This window comes from Periplaneta americana, chromosome 16 (genome assembly GCF_040183065.1).
Source record: "Periplaneta americana isolate PAMFEO1 chromosome 16, P.americana_PAMFEO1_priV1, whole genome shotgun sequence".
In the NCBI taxonomy this organism is placed as follows: domain Eukaryota; kingdom Metazoa; phylum Arthropoda; class Insecta; order Blattodea; family Blattidae; genus Periplaneta; species Periplaneta americana.
The window spans coordinates 178,588,987-178,611,759 of NC_091132.1; the positions used below are offsets into that span (position 1 = coordinate 178,588,987).

The 22,773-nt window shown below is 34.6% G+C and overlaps 1 protein-coding gene across 3 annotated transcripts in view; it reads left to right on the forward strand.

Moving 5' to 3' along the window:
* Positions 1-7,142: 7,142 nt before the first annotated feature.
* LOC138692080 (zinc finger protein 665-like) overlaps positions 7,143-22,773 on the forward strand; it is a 59,076-nt gene continuing 43,445 nt past the window's right edge. For 2 of the 3 annotated variants that reach the window (XM_069815000.1, XM_069815001.1), the window contains exons 1-4: positions 7,143-7,200; positions 9,038-9,135; positions 13,336-13,473; positions 17,281-17,363. In XM_069815000.1, the coding sequence (XP_069671101.1) occupies positions 9,043-9,135; positions 13,336-13,473; positions 17,281-17,363 (314 nt within the window). In that variant the 5' untranslated portion in view covers positions 7,143-7,200; positions 9,038-9,042. Of the gene's footprint in view, positions 7,201-9,037; positions 9,136-13,335; positions 13,474-17,280; positions 17,364-22,773 lie in introns of those variants that run through there. The other variant, XM_069814997.1, reaches the window with a different exon arrangement.

Sequence of the window (22,773 nt, forward strand, 5' to 3'; positions counted from 1 at the left end):
TTGTGAATGCTCACATTTAAATGTATTTATTTTAACAATATTTCCGTTATCGTTGTCGTTTCCGTTCTCGGTTTATTGTGAACTAGTCTTAACTTGTCCCAATCAAGATTCGAACCGGAAACCGATCGTTTCACAGTCAGGTGTGCTAACCGTTACTCTACAGCGATTATTATTTTTATTATTACTATTTTTATTATTATTATTATCATCATATCATTATTATGAGTATTACTGTTATCATCATCATCATTATCGTAATCATTAGGATGATTAAGATTATGATTATCAGGATTATTATGATGGTTATTATTTATTACTGTCTTGTAAGTTATCATTAGGTACAAGTATTAGAAATCTGATTAATTCTTAATTTGTTATTCTCGTTCCTATAACATATAGGATAATTATTATAAACCATATAGGCCTATATAATTTTATATTGTAACATGGCTAGAATACAATAATGATTGTTCTGTAACAATAATTTATAACGTGAACACCAATAGAAAGTGTAGTTTTCTATAATATAGGCTGGTTCACAATAAACCGGGAACGGAAACGAGAACGAAAATAATGTTAAAATAAATGTACAGTATTTAAATGTGAGCATTCAGAATAGTTAATTGTGAATGCTTACCTTTAAATACATTAAAAATATTTCCGTTCCAGTTCTCGTTGCCGTTTCCGTTCTCGGTTTATTGTGAACCAGCTTTTAATATTTTCATGTTTCATATCATTGTGTTACAAACTATTTTTTTATTTAGTTATAAAAGATAGCCTAATTACTGTAAAGTGTAAACATCTTGGACTATATAGCCTCATTTTCAACTATCTTCATTAAAATACCATTTAATACCATCCGTACAATAACGATTTTTCAAGCGTTGAAGGGTTCCGTACAAATTTCACGGAACAAACGTTTGAGTCATGAGTCCCGCGCTAACAGGTTAATTCGCCGTTATTCGAGAACCAGTAAAAAATTTTGAGTTGCCATCACTTTTAAAAGTAATTTCCATCCTTTCTCAAAATTTCTCTCGCTTTGATCCCCCATCTAACGTGAAAAACAAAAAAGTTTGCCGCTTACCAGTGGTGAAGTCTGAACAGATGAATCTCCATCGAAGTTAATATATATATTTTTTTCACTTTCCAAAAAAGATTTTCAGTTCGATTTGTTTTTCTATGCTTTCTTTAGACATTGAGCTATCAATGCAAAAAATTACAGCGCGATTGATTAAGTATTATAGGAGCTACGACAAGATATATATTTAAAGAACCGGGAAATGTATAAGCCAATGCTTTCTATAGGAGCGCGGCCCGAGCGATATTGCTTGCTTATCAGTACTACAGTCCCGCCTAGACCTCCGAGACTGTCGGGAGTGACCTAGTATCGGTAATCTCGGGAGCAAGAGAATCTCGTGTTCTCTATCAATGAGTCATTTGGCTACGTTAGGTACTCGCGCACTGGGCGAGACTGCGGTGATTACGCAACCGAGAACGGGCGATAATATGAGGCAGTCTGCCCGACTCTAGCTTAAACCGATCATTGTGGAAGAAGTTTCGCCCATATGTTTTGGATGGAAATGCCGTAAGCATCATCGACATATTGATGGGAAATCACTTTAATGTGATATGTGTTGAAAGTTATTCTACAAGATTGCTTTCTTTCTTATTCCCAATATTTTCCCCTCATCATCCTAGCGAATACAAATATGATTCTGAGAGCAATTTTTCGAAAATAATACCATAATAGTTACTTCATTTCACAAATTTTCATCCTTATTTTGTATTGTATCTTTTCCTGTTTTTTTCTCATTTGTGATCACCGTGATCTTAGACAGTAATAAACTGTAATTCAGTTTTGGACTTGATCGAGGTGAACACTGAACAGTCTATTTTTCCGCGCTCTTCTAGGAGTTTGACTGTGATTTCAATTCTTTCGAAATTTCGCACATGGTAAGGGTTGGCGAGAGGATTTTGAGGTTATGTGTATGTTTGTAACCCAAATGTAAGATCTGTAAGTTCAGGAGTTTCATATTTTTAAAAACAGTTTAAAACTTTGAAATCCATTAAATTGTCATTAGCCTTAAGTTAATCATGTAGCCTATATAATAATCTATTTGTTTATTCAATGCAATTCAAGATCAATTGTTCAGTCCATTCTCAAAGAAATCCTGGGAATCTATCCAGTGTCGCAAATGTAGTGCGAATTTTATTAGGTTCCAGCCAATTATCTTCTGCAATTATCGAAATTGGGAGGAAAATCTGCCAGAAAAAATATTTTGACGCACTGAGCCAAATATCCCGGGTTCGATAGCCAGCCTCGGAGGAATTTTTCCCTTGAAATTACACAAACTAGCTTCACAGAGAGCTGTACCTGGAAGCCAGATTTGAATTATATACGTTATTGTTCGTTAACAGAAAACCACAATTCCAGTCGCACTAATTTTGTGTGCACTATGTTGTGGACATAAAGGAAAAAATTGAGCCTGTGTCTGATGTAGTCCCTGGGTAGCTCAGTCATTAGAGCGTTGGCGCACTCTGCCAAAGGTCCCAGGTTCAATACCCGAAACAATTCACAGGGAGGTATATTTGAAAGACAGATATGCATAGTATATGTTGCTGGTCGTAGCCACAAAAGCACAATTCATATCACACAGAGTTTGTGTGCACTCAATTTTGGATCTCTGGCGACATGTCGCCCACTTGAGGTATGTTCTTGGGTAGTTCAACCATTAGAGCGTTTGCGTACTGAACCAAACGTCCCGGGTTCGGTACTCAGGCCCGGAACAATTAAGGTTTTCATAGACAGTTATCTAGTGCAAATTATCATGTTCCATTGAGTCAAGTTTTAGAATGTGAGCATAAATTTTTTATAATTTTGCTAGGTGTTACTTCAGCTCGTAATGTTAATGTCAAATTTAACTCAGAAATCCTAGATTTGATTTCCGAAGATTTATCTGATGAAAATGGAATTTCATGTATCACTGATACATTTGGTGAAATTGTATCAAAATTGATGTAAACATTGAAGTCATTGACAATGGGTATGTCTCACATAAACTTGAATAAACAGTGTCCTCTCAACATTGCATTTCCTTAGTAACATCTGATAACTGTGATCGTTTTTTTTTTTTTTTCATGTGGTTAATAATGGAAAATCAACAGCTCCTACGCAATTTGTAAAATTGTGTTTATGTGCTTTGAGTATAATGTCTACACTCTTTTCAGACGCTTATCAGTCAACATTCTTAAAAGCTGCTACACATAAGACAATTTTCCAAGATCTTTTAAAAATGTAACATTTTGTGATCACAGTCTCTCTTTCTTTGTAAATAGTTAGGCTACTTTTTTGTGGAAATGCATCTTCAAATTGCTTTGATAATGTGAGTAGTATATTTTCAAACTTACTGATAAGAATCAAGCATTAAAATAACTGTTTGAAAGATGTACACAAAAAGAAAGTGGTCTGTGTTTGAAGCAAGGTGATGTGTTATGGAAATATTAAGTGATTTTATTACTATTAATTACTAAAATAAAATATAAGAGACATAAGGAGGCATTATTACGTCACTATATAATTAATAAAACTTTTTATGCCTACAACTTCCTACTACAAGTTCGATTAATTAAAATGTGTCTTAGTGAAACATACAGCAGAGTCCATATAGGTCAGTTTCTATCTGATGCTTTTCCAATTCACTGCGGGCTAAAGCAAGGAGATGCACTATCACCTTTACTTTTTAAATTCGCTCTAGAATATGCCATTAGGAAAGTTCAGGATAACAGACAGGGTTTGGAATTGAACGGGTTACATCAGCTGCTTGTCTATGCGGATGACGTGAATATGTTAGGAGAAAATCCACAAACGATTAGGGAAAACGCGGAAATTGTAGTTGAAGCAAGTAAAGTGATAGGATTGGAAGTAAACCCCGAAAAGACAAAGTATATGATTATGTCTCGTGACCAGAATATTGTACGAAATGGAAATACAAAAATTGGAGATTTATCCTTCAAAGAGGTGGAAAAATTCAAATATCTTGGAGCAACAGTAACAAATATAAATGACACTCGGGAGGAAATTAAACGCAGAATAAATATGGGAAATGCCTGTTATTATTCCGTTGAGAAGCTTTTGTCATCTAGTCTTCTGTCAAAAAATCTGAAAGTTAGAATTTGTAAAACAGTTATATTACCGGTAGTTCTGTATGGTTGTGAAACTTGGACTCTCACTTTGAGAGAGGAACAGAGATTAAGGGTGTTTGAGAATAAGGTTCTTAAAAAAATATTTGAGGCTAAGAAGGATGAAGTTACAGGAGAATGGAGAAAGTTACACAACGCAGAGCTGCACGCATTGTATTCTTCACCTGACATAATTATGAACATAAAATCCAGACGTTTGAGATGGACAGGACATATAGCACGTATGGGCGAATCCAGAAATGCATATAGAGTGTTAGTTGGGAGACCGGAGGGAAAAAGACCTTCGGGGAGGCCGAGACATAGGTGGGAAGATAATATTAAAATGGATTTGAGGGAGGTGGGATATGATGGTAGAGACTGGATTAATCTTGCTCAGGATAGAGACCAATGGCGGGCTAATGTGAGGGCGGCAATGAACCTCCAGGTTCCTTAAAATGCAGTAAGTAAGTAAGTACAACTTCAGTTTCTAACGTGTAAAGTTAGGCCGAAAACAATCAGTCGTCTATTTTAAGTTTGTTTGCGATGTTGCAACTTTTATCCATCTTGTTTGTTTATCTTAGGCAATAGGAGAGTTGACTAAATCATAATATGAGAAATTGCTAGTTCAGCGTCATCCATGGACATGACGAAGTCAATAATATTGAGTGTAGAATATATCCGCCAAATTTTGGTTGTAGCTTGGCAAGGATATTTTTCGGCTTGAAGAAATTCAAATATACCTGAATCAGTTGAAAATCAGCTGTGTTGGCAATGCTGAGAGTACCTAGTTACATACACCCAACGACCTAGGTTGCAGAAATACGGAATCTGCTACAGAGTTTCGAAAAATTGTGCTACATTCCACTATGGGTATGGGTAGTGGATAAATATCGACCTATTATAAAAATGGTAAGGGATCACAGAATTAAGTTTTATTGTGTATCCTGACATAATTTAACTTATATTGTTTGAAAATCATGGCTGTTAATTAAGTAAATGTTATTTCATATTCATTTGCAAATGCTGAAACTTAAATAAAGGGGAATTTTGTGCATAGAAATATAAGTAAAGCCTAATAATATTATTTTATTATAGGTAACATATTTATAATTTATAAAGACTGGTCTGAAAGCTAGTTGTTTTAGTTAGGTACCGGTATTTGCCTTTCTGTAATCACACATGAAAGATATAAATTGTCTTATATAATGTTACTTAAGGTTGGACTACTATGACAAATAATTCTAATATAGGCTGTTTCTTTATTTTCTGGGTCAAGAATACACAGTGCATATTAAATTCTTATTTTATATTTTATGTTAGCACATGGATTTACTTTGGAAAAAAATTGTGGATGTGCTTCAGCATCTGTAAGTAGTAGTAGTAGTAGTAGTAGTAGTAGTAGTAGTAGTAGTAGTAGTAGTTTGCCTGGCAGAGTTAAGGCCTTGAGGCCTTCTCTTCCACTCAACCAGGTTTCAATAATATACATGAAATACAAAATTAGATTACAAAACAAGACAAAAGGAAATACCTTAGAAATTACATAAAATATAGTAGAAAATTACAATAGACAAGATCAGTTACATAATATATAAAATAAAGTAGAAAATTACACGTAATCAAAATCAGTTATATTACATAAGGGGAATACACACACACAATTTATAAGACCTAAAATGCTCCAGATAAATTCGACGATTAATTCACTTCAGATATACTATACAGTTAATATACTAATAGGAGAATACATGTGGGTTACAAGACATAAAATGTTGATTAGCAAAGTCGTACTAAATGGCATGCAAATACAAATGATTAAGTAATATATCAAGATAATAAAAAAAGAGAAAAAAAAGAAGAGAGAGAGGAGAAAAAAAATAAGTTGGTCATTTAAGACTATTTAGAAACTTCCGCAAGAGTCTAGTTCTGTTCATTAAAAACATTTCTAAGTAGAGTGTACTTAAAAAATTTTAGACTCCGACTGCTCCTGATTTCCTGTGACAAGGAATTCCAAGAACGAGCTGTGTGTATTGTGAAGGAAGCAGAGTAGAGAGATGGCCTAAACATGTTTTTTATATTGGCAATCTAAAAGTTAGACTCCTTTCATGGTGAATGCTGTGAAATTCGAGTACGCTTGTATTTGCTGGTTTGAAACTCATGATAATGTTCGCATGTATGATAGTGAAACATTATTAGTGGTAGGGATTCTAATGATGATTGGAACAATTTACAATGTTTGATGTTTTTTCGGACTTTTCCCCTCAACCATGAGACGATTGGACCTGGATTCATATCCTGGTTGCAACGAGTTACCTGGTTGGTTTTTTCAGAGGTTTCCCCCTCAACCCGATAAGAATAGATGCTGGGTGACTTTCGATGCTGGCTCTGGACTCATTTCTCTGTCATCACATTCATCTCATTCAGATGCTAGAAAACCATAGAAGTTGATAAATCGTCGTAAAATAATTAATTAAAAATTCCATGTAATGATTATGACCTATTTTCTTCTTCTCAGAGCAAACATTTTTATTTTGCAGATCTAATTTTATTTTCTATACAGCACTTACAATGGCAAGTGACTGTCTTCATTGCTACAGTTGGCAAAACAGTGATTCTATTTTTAATTTCTACATGTGTTTACACCATTAGCCCAATCTCTTTAGGGAACATTAGAGTTGCAAAATTTTTTAGGAAAAACAAATGAAATTTATTTTGGAAGCATCAGAGAAAATATAAACATTTAAGCTTCCAAAATGAATTTTTTTAAATTTTGGGAGGCTTTCGATTATCGCCGCTACGTCTCTCGAAGACGGTAAATTCTGCAAATCAGTTTCAGTTGAGTTTGTAAGAAACAAACAGTTTATAATATATTATTATTTGGTAACAATTTAACAAAGCACCATATCCCGTCACGGCCCACCTGATCATAGAGGCTACTGTCCACCAATTGGAATTTTTTTTTTACATTCTGAAGTTGAGGTGTGGCTAGATCTTAGTGTATTTTCATATAGATAATTCTTAGACGTAAGTCCACATTGGTCAATATTGCCAATTGTTGAGGGCGGTGTAATTATCACGGAAGTCTGAGTTTTAATTTGTTGATTTTAAGCGTCTTCTATAAGTCGGATACGTATATATGCATTGACCGTTGCTGACGAGATTATGTATAATCTCGTAAGGAACGGTATTGACATAGGCCTACACATAGGGTGCTATTCATAGACATTTCGCAGCACGCGCTACGAGCGTACTAAGCTAGCTCCGCCTATCCACTGGTTACGTGTACAGAATTCAAATCATATCCTTTCGCTAACACTGGTTTATGAATACGAAAAATGCTGATCCTCAACCGAAAGCCCGCGCTAAAAAGTCTATGAATACGGCCCATAATGTTTTATATTTAGTACCAAACATAGTTTTTTCTTTAAATTTGCAAAGCATCTAGGAGAACAGTGTAATTATATTGAAGGGGAAGTGGCAATTCTAGATGCCTTTTTTTAATTCTGATAACCTAACAACTTTTTTTTTTTTTTTTTTTTTGAAAACTGGAATGTAAAAGAAATTACTACCTACGGTTTCCCAATTATTATTTTTGAAGGTTAATAAAGTCCCAGGCACTATAGGAACTTACTAAAGTAACTTTAAAATGACTTGGATTTAAAATAATGTCCCAGGCACTATGGAAAAATAGCGGAAATACCTTGAAAATACATTGGATATAATTTATAGGATCACTGGGAGTGCTATATGCCCAACCAATCAGCCCTCAACAACTACGTTACTTGTATATGAAAATCGTCGTTCATGAATGAACAATACGGCCATATGTTTATAACGTGACAGTGGGTTTCAGTGTCGCCAACACAGTAATTTTACCACACACCTAATCAAACCTAACTTAACCTGTCACATAATATACACCTAATCTAACCCAACCTAACATGTTTCATAATACTACAGACTTGTAGTAACATTCCTCACGTTAAGTATAATTTCGTTTACATGTATTGTCAAACCTGCTACTTGTGACAGGGGCCATCTAGTCGAAGTGTATCGTATTCCCTGAAGAAAATATGGCGATTTTCGTAATAATGCCATTTAGTTCGTTCAGTGCATGTTTTCTGTTGTATTAAAACTGTTATTGTAGCGATAATTACATATATACTGTAATAAGAATTGAAATGTTTATGGTTGTGAGAAAAGTATTGGAAATTGGTTTATAGCACCACATTCGCAGTGATAAAAGTGTGCAATATTCCTTTAGTGACCGGTGAATACTCTACCTTGTCCGCTAACTTTTCTCCTATTCTTTATATGTCTGCAAGCTTGCCACTGCTGGAATAGAATGTTGCATACTGAGGCATTTGAGTGTAGGTAGAGACAAAGTAAATGAGAAACGAGCGTTGAGTTAGTTCCGTGATTTTAGAACTTAAAATTCTTGAATTTGTAAAGGATATATTGTTGCGGAGATTGTTTTCAAAAGTTAACGGATTTCATAGGGAAATTTTTTGAAGAAATGGAAATTGGTCGGAAATGTAGTAAATTAGCTTACGTGTGAAATGAGAGGTGTGTAGTAATGCAAGTGCAATTGTTGTGGTTTCTACCAAAGGAAAGGAACGTAGGACATAAAACACACGATGCGTTATAATGTGAAGAACGCAAAACTTGTATTATTTCCATAACCAGAGGAAGCACAATAAATAATAATGAAATAGACAAAATTTTCTACCTTGTAACTTCGTGTCCAGTAAAAATAGCACAAAATTAATTCATAATATGAAGTAATAAATTTTCCCTGGGACCGCATATTCTGGGGAAATTGATTGTTACTAAGTTATTTGGATTAACTTCCATCTTTCAGTTGCGATGGATGTAATCAAGACGGAACACGAATTCGACCCATTGGCCATAGAGACAAGTGATAACACAGATATGGAAGAGAAGAAGCCTGAATCAGAGGTAAAGTGAAAGTCATTGCTACTGATATTTCATATAGGCTATACAACGTAGGAATATATCATCATATGACGGAGATTTTCCCAAAATTATATTCAGTATCTGACCAAAGCAAATAAATCATGGTGTTTTTCGTCTTATTTACCATCATGTGCAATGTTATAGATATCATTTGCAATTCTGACACTTTATTTGTGTGTTTCAAACTCGTTTGAAATGAGAAAATGAGTATGAAAGACTGAGATGGAAAGCTTTCTGTGTGCATAAAAGACCACTCATTCTGCTGTATCTCTTTTCCAGAATCCTCAGTTTTTAAATTTGATTAAAGTCATAAATATATTTTTTTTAAATACTTTTCTTCCTCATGGCTACACATTATTATATGCTGATGGCTTAAAACTGATTGAGAGATGTGCAGAAACTGGTGTCCATTGCAAACTGTTCTTATACTAGTAGGCTAGCCAATTATCTTCTGACAAGAGCTGCAGCAGGGCTGTGCAGGCAACACAAGAGTTCTTGGTTCAACAGTTACAGTTGGGACGGTCGTTCTGTGCCGGTGTGCTTGGTTATCTTGAGCAACAGAGTGAGTTTATGGAAACACGTGACTTACCGCCTCGGCTGGGATCTGCAGCGTGTAGTGACATCATCATGCGCAGTTGGTTCCAGGATGTGCGATGAACGGCGCATTCCACTCACAGTTGTCCAGTATCACTTATCACATCTCACGTGTTATCATAATAAATACAAACTGATTATAAACATAACATGATATCCATGGTTCAATTATATAGCAATGAAGAGAAACAGACGCAATCAATATATCTAATCATCAGACAAACTTTCGATACCAGATATATCACCACCATTGTCGTCGTGATCATCATCTTCATCGTCGTCGCTTTCACTACTGTTGTCTCCGCCCGTAATTATGAAGCTTTCAATTACATTTTCCATAATTCCTTCCTGTTCAATATATTCATCTTCGATTTTTTCAACATGTTCACATACTTTTTCCCATTTTTCTACACTGATGTCATCAACCCGTTGTTGGCACAATTTCATCACTTCCTCTAATTTAAAAGTTGTGTTTTGACCGGCTACCCACTGCTTGATATCTGCCCAAATCAATTCCAATGGATTTAGCTCAAGTGAATACGGCGGCAATCTGAGTACACAGTGTCCATTCATAGCTAAGAGATTGTCAATCACGTAAGTTTTATGAAGTGGCTTATGTGTTTTAATGAGCCCGAAAGCTCCACTTTCAGCATATTTTCCTGAAACTGCACATTGTTTCTTCTAAGCCAGTCCTGCATATCACTTTTCTTTGAATTACTTGAGGGAGCTTTATGCAACTGCACGTTTTGGTAAGGTGCGTTATCTATTATAAAAACAGATCTAGGGGGCAAATTCGGAATCAACTTTTCCGTTATCCACTTCTGGTAATTGTTGGCATTCATTTCATGATGGTAGTCTCCAGTTTTCCTGTTCGATTTAAACATCAGAAATGCGCCAGGTACAAAACTCGCTCGACCCCCTGCATGAACAATAATAAGCCTAGGTCCTTTCGAAATAGGCGCCAGTAAACCTGAGGTTTTGTCATCACTCCAATTTTTTGGTCTTGTATGCGTGCTATGAATATACGTTTCATCCTCGTATATTATAGAGGCCTACCTTCTTCTCTGTATTTCTTTATTGCGCGTAAATATGATACGAGCTGTTCTCGAATATCATGCCTTTCCTGTAATACCGCTTTATTATTTCTTGTCTTCTTCCATTTAAACCCCATATCACGTAAAATGATCTTTAAACTTGTACTACCCCCGTTAAAGTTTATGGCATCTTTTAGTTTAGGTAGCAGTTTACTGACAGTGGGCACTGTTTTGTCATTTATATAAAAATTATAAATTATTTGTCGTATAACTCTTTTATCAAAATCATCAACATCTGTGATGCGTTTCGGTACACGATGAACTTTACCGGGCGTTCCAAAAGAGGTCCCTTCTTCCTCGCACTGTTTCCCTTCTTTAATTATCTTTCTTATTGTTCTTTCGGGCACTTTAGTTGCTGCACTCACTCGTTCTTGCACCTTTTTCAGCAGTATTAAAAAGTCTCCAGAAGCTGCTTCACTCTTCATGAAAGAATGTATATTGTTCACAACTTCCCGAGTTTGGCTATGCAGTGTTTTTGCGCCAAGTTTAGACTGAATAGGAGACATTTTAGTCTACACAAACACACACAACTGCAATTTGCCACGATAATAAATAAACAATATGAATATGAACTAACTAAACTAACAAACAGCAATAATCACGCACGTGGTAGGACGATGTTACACAGCCAAGGCTTTCTGCGAGACTGGCCACTTGCCATATTCTGTGCATGCGCGAGAGTGTAGGCTCACTGGCTAGCTACCATATGATTCTCACCGGCACAGAACGAACGTCCCAACTGTACTTGTTATGCCACAGTGACTGCCTAATAAAGTATAATTGCAATTTGGAAGTTCAGTACTCACCCATGGCACACAGCTCTTGCTGTAACAGACTATATTATATACATTCCTCTCGAAGCATAACAGATTCACTTGAAATGTAATTGCTTACATCAAATTGTGATTATATTATATTAGTTGTAATGTCCCAAATTTTATCTTTTAAGAATTGGTTCATCAGTATTTTCATTAAATATATGAGGAGCTTGGGTTCTAAACTGGTTTGTCCATGGAACATGAAATAGAGAAAATAAAAACATTCTTGCGACACTTAAATAAAATAGGATGTCGAGAATGGTTTTATCTTACGAGTAGTTTTCTTGAGCACTCAATCCACATTGGTCTTAACCTCAAAAATCCTCTTCCGATACTTAATATGTTACAAACGAAAACATTTTGGACTTGCAAAGTTGTGAAAATAAACTCTGAAAAAACAAAGTTTTCAATAAAAAAGCGTTAAATGAAATAAAATTTGACAGACTTAATACTATTAATAAAACTTGTTACAGGATAATAATTATTTGTGGACAATGATCTGCAAGAAATATGAGCATTTGCAATTTATATTTCTATGCCTGTCTTTAACAAATTAAATGAATCACATTGTTACAGAGTGCAATATCATGCTCCTCAAATTCACAATCTCTTTTACCATTTTCTTTTACTACATTGTCATCTCCAGTAGCAATCAATAGCTAGTTTGTACTATTCCAAACTTAATGCTTAATTTTCGTGCCAATTTTTTCCTGTGAAATAGGATGCTGGAGTGGTAGCAGTTGTAATCTTGTATCTTCGAAAAAACAACCTCCTGTCATTATTTTTCTCCACAATTTGGACGGATCATTCACTCTGTAATAAGGCTCCATTATTATCTTGACCACTCTAGGATCTTGATTTGTCCTTCATAATAAATGTAATGTCCTTTTCAATTCTCTTATGTCTGTTGCTCCACAATTTCAAACATCTTTTCATAATATCGATACTCTAATTCCTAACTTTTCCCAAAGATACGGTGTGCTAGTAAATAAATAACATCAGCAGCAGCCTTCATTGATTTGCACGAAGCCAGTGTGTTACGACCGAAATTGGAGTATGAAAGTTTTGAACGCAACAAATTACAGGATATACTAAGTTATGAAGCAAATACCATATTTCTCCTCTCTAGCGTTTTGATCGTAACAGTGCTATGGTCACGAAAGCTAGTTGTGATGTTACAAATTCCTTTTAACCTCACATTTCCATACATAACTTATTTTTGTTTCCTAGGGAACAAACGTGTTTTTGAATGTAAGCTCATCATATAAAATAGATCTTTATAAGTACAAATTTAAGTTTAAATAAGTAAACCAGTATATTTATGTTATTCAATTACAGATGCTAATATTCCTTACTTCATTATTTATTGCCTTTGACTGTCATAGCATCAGATTTTGTTCAATTTTGACTATCATTCTATATTCTTATGTAAGGAATATTGAATTTTTATAACTCGTACACGTGCGTAACTTATTTATGTGTTTGAAAGAAAGAGAGAGAGAGGGTAAATGAAATTTCAAGGACAAGAAAGAGACGAATGCAGAAAAAGAGATAGCAAGAACAATACATTTTCCTACGTCGTAATTTTATGCCATTAACATTACATCAAGTTCTGTGTGTGCTACAACGTATCACTTGTAGAAATTATTCATTTACATTATTATTTAATTTTCCAGGAACTGAATTTGTTGAATCTGTCCACGACTGCAACAAAGACAGAGTGCAATGACAACAGCAGTGCTGTCTCATCAGAGATCAAGTTTGAAGAAATCCTGGTTCCAAATAATTTTCCCGTGGTGAAGTGTGAAGATCAGGTTAGTGTAACATATGACGTATTTTAGTTCTTCTTCTTCCCCCCTGGGTTTTAACTTGTATTTTGTTGTCTCAGACTCCATCTTCATCCAGTTAACCAGAGTATTGTTTGAAACATGCGAGAGCTATTATCTTTCTCAGTGTGCTATTAATAAGATTTGTCATTTCTTCGTATCTTGCTTTATAAAACATCTCCTGGTCGAGTTACATTTGCGACATTCTTGAACCTTTCTTCCTTCAACTCAGAAAGTTTGTTAGGAATTGTAATGTTAAGGTCTCGCTATATTTTCTGGCAATGAAATGATTATGATAACAATGTTTTTCTAATTCCACTTTGCTTACAGCATCTTTACCATTTAAATCAGGTGAAATAGCTGCAATTTTTTCTCCCTTCTACATTTGAAGGATTTAGAGCTATAGTGGGCCAAGTGCCAATTATTAATAATGGACAAAGCAACGGTTAAGGTTAAGTGAATACCATAATTTAATGAAGATTGACGTATCATGTAGTTTTAATGTGTATAATTTATATTACTTGCTATATGTTTTCATTGAATTATAGTAATAACTCCATTTTAACTCTTGTTTTGTATGGTTTTGGTAAATGGCGCTTGCCCACTATGGTTCTGATCCCTTCATTTATATATGATTTTGAATCCTTAGTTCGCTAAGTGTAATCATAATTTATATCAGCACACGGAGGTGATACTCCCCCCCCCCCCCCCCCGGGTTTTATTGTCAGTTTAATATCAGAAACATTTACGGGTTTTATTTTGTTTAGGAATTTATGTAATTTAAATGGTATTTTCTAGATTCATCTTCAGAACGTTGTTGTTGTTTTCTAGTGCCAGACGTTTGACAATAAAGTCATTTGACCTCTTGCACTCCAATATTTTTCAAAGATATTATCATGGCCAGCCACTGAAGCACAGATTTTGAGGTGTTCCGAATCCATTTCTTGGTTTGAGTTGTACACTGGGCAGTTAGGGGACTGATATATTCCAATTCCATGCAGGTGTTTGGCCAAACAGTCATGGCCGGGTGCCAATCTAAATGCAGCTACAGACGATTTTCGTGGTAAATCGGGAATTAACTGTGGATTATGATGCAGAGAGTTCCATTTTTTCCCTTGGGATTGTGTTATCAAATTTTGTTTGTTGAAGTCTAAGTATGTAGATTTAATAAATCTTTTCACAGAGTAATACGTAGATTTAGTAACAGGTCTGTAAGTAGCAGTGCTGCCCTTCTTTGCTAAAGCATCCCCATTCTCGTTTCCCAGGATTCCACAATGGGATGGTATCCACCGGAATACAATTCTTTTAATGAGTGATATTAATTAAGAGAGCATTTTAGTTATTTCTGCTATTTAAGATGAAGGTGTGTGTTTAGATACAATTGATAGAATAGCTGCTTTGGAGTCTGACATTACTGCATTCTTAAATTTATTGATGTGGCATAGAAGATTCCTGAGACTTTCACTTATTGCAATGATTTCACCATCAAAACTTGTTGTTCCATATCCAAGAGATCTACAAAGTGAGAAGAGACAGCACGTAACACCTGCACCGGCACCTTGTTCTCTGGAGATCAAGGATCCGTCAGTGTATAAATGAAGCCAGTTTTGTGGAGGGTACCTAATATTAATTGTCTCTAAAGACAATTGTTTTAGTATTTCAGTGTTTACTTCTGATTTTAGTATTTCTTCTGTTAAATTTAGGTTATATTCTATATTTAATAAAGTTGAAGGGTTTGGTTTAATTTGTAAGTTTTCTTTTAAATTCAGGATATTGATTATCTGTTTTAATTCGTGAATCATGGATATGAAACTTTATCTTCAGAACGTATTACTGTAAATATTACAGAATCTTCTTTCTCTTATTGGGTGTAGAAAAAATTTAATATAGTCTTACTCTGTACTAGCTCAGTTATATTAGAACGTCATTTTTTTTGGTTGGTTTACTTTATTACATTATCAGAACTTCACTAGAACGCAACCTACTCCGAGAAATCAGAGTCAGTTATACAATTACGACATTTTGCTCACAGCTACACGAAATATTCTTTACATTAAAACTTTTCACACATTCGTCACCCATTTTTTGTTTTGTGATCTTCGTTTTTTTCGCAGCTGTCAAAACACCTTTTTCTTTTGGCAGATAGTACCATCGTTACCTATATATACATGATCATCTTCTTCTTCGTAGTCCCATCATCATCAGTAATTTTTATAATTTCTTGTTGAGATTTTTTATTGTGGTCACTATCTGATGAATGAACTTTGTCACTATCATGTTCATCACTTCGAATATATTCTTTCTCATCGTGTTCGTCATGCCAATTATTAATTTTCCGAGATTGTGGGTCTTGTTTGCCATTGAGTTGAAGGTATGGGTGTGAATACACCCCTGGGCCTTGTCGTAAAGTCCATATATACTACATGGAAATGTAAGCAAGAGATGTCTCTTTATATTCTAAAGTCTATTGATTTTCTCAATATAGATCCTGGACATAACTGACTCGTGAAACAAATTTTCGAACTACCCTCGTATATGGATTTTTTAAAGTATACCTTTAGCAGTGAAATGTCATTAAGCCTCGAAATATATTTTATGCTCGATCATGCCGAAATGTAGTAATTATACACTGCATATTCTTGTCTGTAAGTCTAGATCCCGATTTTGATTTAACCAGCTTCATCTGTGAAGAAAAATTGTTCACATATGTAGATGGAGACAAACATTGATGCAGTTTTCATAGCGAAACTTTGTATATTTGTGGATATTTATTTTCGAAATTATTTATGTAGATCCAAGCCAACAAAATTATTTCATATACTTTTAGCAAAAGTATTATTTTGTAGACAGATAACTTCTCTATGTAAATATAATCGCATAATAGACATTTCTCATTCTAAAGAGGTTTCGCAAGCGGAAAAACAGTACCTCACCTGGTAGCAGTCCTTTAATGCATGTCATTAAAGTACACCTATTCATTAAAGTTCAGGTTTTCGATTATTCTCGGATATGCAATCGAAAGATGAGGGAAACGTCACGGAGGCTGGAAATCCAATATTGTCGCAGAAGGTTATGTGCTGTTACTATAATAATTAGCGTTAATTGTAAATAATATTCAAATAAATTCAATTTGTCATCTCGTTTTTCAATGTCTAATTTAATTTCAAGGTTATGTAAAGGTTAATATTTAGTTTAGTCTGTAGGTTATAGGCTATCAAGGTCAATGTGGAGATCTGTTCCTCGGAAAAAATCAATACTTTCGCGTCTGCGCACATCTCACAATTTACAAGGTATTGCACAAGGTCAGTTACACTCTTCAGTTAGATACAAATAAAATTAATAATTCTGAATAATTTCAAGTTAGACATATGGTCGAGCATAAAAAGTCCTATGAAACTCGCCTATAATGGTAATTAAGACAGTCGTATGAAAATTATGAAACTCGCTTGCGCTCGTTTCATAAACAAACATACTTGCGTCTTAATGACTATCATTATAGGCTCGTTGCATAATGTACTATTAATGACAGTAATACCCTTGCAGTGTTCGAGGTTATACAGTTCGTGTAAGTTATCGTTCCTGTTCTTAAAACAGGAAAATACATTCCAGGTGAATCGAATACACATATCATGTTGTTTACAAAGTCATTTTCAATGTGTTCCTATACTTTTAATCATTATTAAAGACTAACATCATCACAGTCCATAGAGTTTAGCTTACAAGGTAATGTATCATACATGACTACGCATCTGAAACTCTTTATCCCTAGTTATGTTATTTGCTTTCAATTTTCAGCCAGAGTTTTGTGAGTTGAACACTAGAAAGGAAGAGCTGGAACCGGAAGTAACGCCAGAAGAGAATGAGGTTTCGACTGAGAGGTGAGTGTGGTGAGCTATTCTTCTGTTCGTAATTTCTGTAACAGCCTTCCAGCGAGTTAGATACTATAGAGAGGCCAAAGACCTCAGAAAGTTGACAATTGAACATTGGTCCGCCATGTTTCGGTTAGTCAAAAAAAAAAAAAAGGCGTGGCTCGGATGTTGTAGGAAATGACTGTGATGAAGTTAGTATTATTGTGAATTGAGTTACATTTTAAGACTATGTTAATAAGTAAAAAGTAAAATACACACAAAACTTTACATTTTATAACTGCTGTAGGCCTATGTTTTATTAGTTTCACTAAATATAGCCCAGATATTAAATGACAACCTATACTCAATGCAACCAAAGCAAAGCACCTAAAGACCGATGAATTTAATTGGCTGAAGAAAAATAATTTTTTGACTTCGTCACAAATTTAATTACCCTACAGCTAATCTAACCTAATATGAAATTATGTAATTCAGTGCTCACCAAGTGATATCAAGAGAAACGACGTATGTAACTAATAGGAGTAAAATATAGGAAAGGTAGTGGCTAAAATTTAAAAAAATATCCAGTAATTAAGTTATTGAGAAAAATTCATTTGAAATTGGAATTAACACAGAGAACTTTTGAAAACTGCAATTATTAAAACTACAAATAACCTCTTAGCATGCAACATAATAATTAAAGAATGACACTAATAGAAAGTTACTCGTGATCATAACTCACCACATTTATTGAAACGATAAGATACTTACGATTAACATTGTTATCAGAAACAACAGGAGCCACAGCTAGCTACACTTCTTTTCGCGTGATGGAGACATCGTGTAGTCTAATATAATTTGAAACAAATATTGTCGCGTGATGGAGACATCGTGTAGTCTAATATAATTTGAAATAAATATTGTCGCGTGATGGAGACATCGTGTAGTCTAATATAATTTGAAACAAACATTGATCTCACACGTGTCTCGCAACTATGCAGAGGCCTTTGCAGAATAAAACTGTTCTTACATTATTTTGAACAATAATGACAAATTGTGTGTGATGCAAGTGCTAACTTTCCTCTTTGTTAACAAAAAGAGCCCTACGCATTAATAAAAAGAAAATTGGAGTAGGCCCTATAAACACAATAAATACTAAACTCTTGATGGTACAAAGTTATTAATACAGATATTTCGCTTATGCTCAATCCGTCTTATCTTATAATTCTCTGCGGCAATGGTACCTGTATTGAGAGGGATTAATTATCCAGCAACGAATATTATGATTTACGGTACATTTCATTTAAATCCGAGGGAATGAGACATTTTCGGAAATTTTAAAGTCTTAATTATTACTTTTTCATTTATAAATCAGCTTTTACAAAACCTATAGCGAAATGTTTAAATTAAATATTGATGTATTTGAAAAATATAATAATTTATTTTATTTTACCTGGCAGAGTTAAGGTCTGCTCTTCCACTGACCCAAATCTACAATTAATACAAATACATAATAATAATAATAATAATAATAATAATAATAATAATAATAATAATATTAGATATGTTGTGAAATATTATTATTGAAACTGTATCATACAAGAATGTGAAATAAAGTATTCATTGGAAACTACGGGACACCTTATTATTCAAAGTCTCCCGTTGTACTATAGACCGCCATGTTTTTTAGGGAACGATCCATAATACTGTTGGCCTCCGCAGGGTGCGCTTATCAGAGGTCTTCAGCCTCTCTATAGTATCTAACTCGTTGCAGCCTTCTTAAAGTTATTACTAGTGACGTGAATTTGTAATGAGTTACCACAATTTCTGTTACTACCACTGCTATTACTATTATTTCGACTGGAACTCCTTCTAGTACTACCATATACAGTCACGAAGCTTGAGTTGTGAGGGTGCCAGGTATAATAGTCTGTGCCTGTACTATTTCGCATTATCTGTAATGAGGCGATATTAGCGATCCTAGTAGTTAGCAGTTGCTATAACTATAGTTATAGTCGGGATCAGCTTACTTAATACCTTAAGGGTGAAACCTCACCATTTTTCCCCTATTACTACATAATATGCTAGTGAATTATAGTGAGTTTCTAGCTCTCAAATTGAATTTTCTTTTACCAACTTCGTTTCGAATTTCTGGTACTGACAAATATTACAACTGTAGTTATTTTCTAACTGTTATGTTGGCACCAATAGTTTCGATTTTCAGTTTAGGAAACTGATGAAAATGCAAATAACGAAATACGTTTTTAGGTTAGGTCTCATGAATCGTAAAGATGTGGTAAATATAAGGAAGACATTGTTATTGTTAATGATATATTATTATTATTATTATTATTTTTATTATTATTATTATTATTATTATTATTATTATTATTATTATTTCAGTACGTAGCATTGTGATGTTACCCTCTTTGATGATATCTGATATTAGTTGGCAACACTGAACAGACGGCCGAATTAGACTTTTAGGAACTACACTTATGTCGTCCTCACTATATCTCTGGATGCATATTTACTACGTATTGAGCTTCGTGACTGTATATACTAGACTGTGGTACTACTACTACAACTGCTGCTACTACTGCTAACTAATACTTAGGGTTGTCAACCGTCCGGATTTCTTCCAGATTTTCAGGAAATCAGTCGTCTATGCAGGAAAAAGTTTAATTCTTTTCAGGATGCTTAATATCCGGAATTTTGCTCATTGCAATATTATATTGTGACATTTAATATTGATATTTCATTATTAGAGGTCAGACGTAGTTTTTCAAGGCTTGGTAGTAAATCAGTATTTGAATAACTGGAGTGATTCTGATGTGCATCTCTTTAAGAAGGAAGCACTGAATGTGTATCAGAGGGCCATTGACTATTTGCAAAAACGGTTTGATTACGATTCTTCAGTTCTTAAGAAAATCAGTTTTCTAACCCTTAATGATACTTTCACATTCAGTGTCCTTACTGAAATTCTGAATATATTGCATGTTAATACAGAACTGGACTTCGAAAATGGAGTCCACACCTGTGGAGTAACGGTCAGCGCGTCTGGCCGCGAAACCAGGTGGCCCGGGTTCGAATCCCGATCGCGGCAAGTTACCTGGTTGAGGTTTTTTCCGGGGTTTTCCCTCAACCCAATACGAACAAATGCTGGGTAACTTTCGGTGCTGGACCTCGGATTCATTTCACCGGCATTATCACCTTCATTTCATTCAGATGCTAAATAACCTAGATGTTGATACAGCGTCGTAAAATAACCCAATAAAATCAAATAAATAATCGAAAATGGTGATGCATTGTACTAAGAGAATTGCCTATTAGAAGAGGAGATGCCGATACTGAAAGATCTATCAACTCAAGAACACAGAGACATTTTTTGAAGACACGTAGTTTGCCAAACTTAAAGAAAATTGCTGAACACATACATCCTTCCCAATTAGCATGTTTATGTGAAGCGAGTTTTGGAAAAAATTAATCTCTGGACTGACAAGAGGAACTGGATGAGGCCAGAACTTGTAAAATCAGAACTCTTAATAAAGAGGAACTTTAATATATCATGTAAAGAATGTCTTTTGATTATGGTCCAAGAAACAAAGAACAATTAAACAAAAGCAAAGGAAGCAACAAGTATTCTTTTAAACAATGTTAATGACGTGAGTTTAGGGACATGTATATCAACACCTGTGCTTTTCAATGTGTACAGACTTATGGCATGTTCTTTAATATAGGTCTACACCGCTACAACCAAATAATAACACGAAGATAATTCTAATTGTGTAATTCAGCGTCAAAATACAAGTGTATTTACATTGAAATTCATTATAGGTTTGTGTTTTTTTTATTTTTTAACGTGTCCTGAATTTCCGTCCTCTAAAGTTGGCAACCCTACTAATACTACTATTAACACATTTACAATATTGCTACTACTACCAGGACTACTACTGCCATTACTATTATTACCACTACTACCATTAATTCTATTACTGCTACTACTACAGAGAGATCAGATAAGGTGTGAACGGAAACGACTGGGTTTCCAATGTATGCTGGTGACGCACTCATGGCAGGGAACGAACATTGTGGAATCGCGGTGATGCAACCATAGAATTTTCCCGAGGCTATGACGCAAGCATGCACGTTTCGTCCTGGTGTATTATATGGTGTTTTCTTGTGCTTTAAAATGAAAGTGTATGTATGTATTTATTCACACTTCAAATGTGTATATACCCAGTGGCAGTGGTAAACAATTACACTCAATATTGACAATAATAATAAACACAACTAATAACAACATCGCATACACAACAAATAACACTCTACAAAAACATCTAAACACAAACACAAACAAAGAAATACAACCACACAGGCGTATACAAACTCAAATGTAACACCTGCAACAACTTCTACATAGGACAGACAGGCAGATCATTTCAAATACGTTACAAAGAACACATCACAGCCATAACAAAATTACAAAACACCTCCACATATGCAGAACACATCACAAATGCCAACCACACCCACAGAGACATCAACACAGACATGGAAATACTGCACATCCAATCAAAAAGCCAGAAACTCAACACACTAGAACAATATGAAATATACAGACACACGAAAATACACCCTAACGATATTCTCAACACACAACTCAATTTCAAAACTAATACACGCTTTGACTCTACACTATGAACGCACCCACACAGGAAACAAGAGGCGCCAAGACCAACAAGGACCACTTCTGAAGATGACCCAAACATGTTAACACGGTAAGTTAATATTTAACACAAGAAAGTTCTTATCATACATATTCCGTAATAAAAAACATTAATAATGATAAATAATAATATTAATAATAATAACAAGGAGCATCTTAAATTAAATGAAGCACGATCACTTAAAATAACATTTAAAGTAAATCTAATTTGTATCTTAACCCTAAGTTCGAACTAAAACCCACGAGTATGATAGGTTCATACCTGTACAAGTATCTTTCAGCATCGCACTTATTTCGCTGTCAACTCACTCACTGCACTGATTCTATCATGATTTCACTAACACTTCTAACCATTTCACCGTTCAAATACTTTGCACAGCCACTATGAACTATAGAACTTCACTGACACAACACACTTCACTGACACTACACACTTCACTGACACAACACACTTCCTCACTGATAAACACTTCAAATATCAAAATATCAATTACACCCTTTAAATATTTCTACAAAATTTATATACACATTTAATATTGTAAAATTCATGTAGGAGAGTATATTGAGTCCTTCTGTGCTACCTCCAATGGGAGGCAGTTATTATCTTATCTTAATATACTACCATCTAATAGTAAAGTCCTTAAGCCTATGTGAATGAGTTTAAACTGTATAATGATATGTTTGCTGCTGAACAATATGTGTATATATATA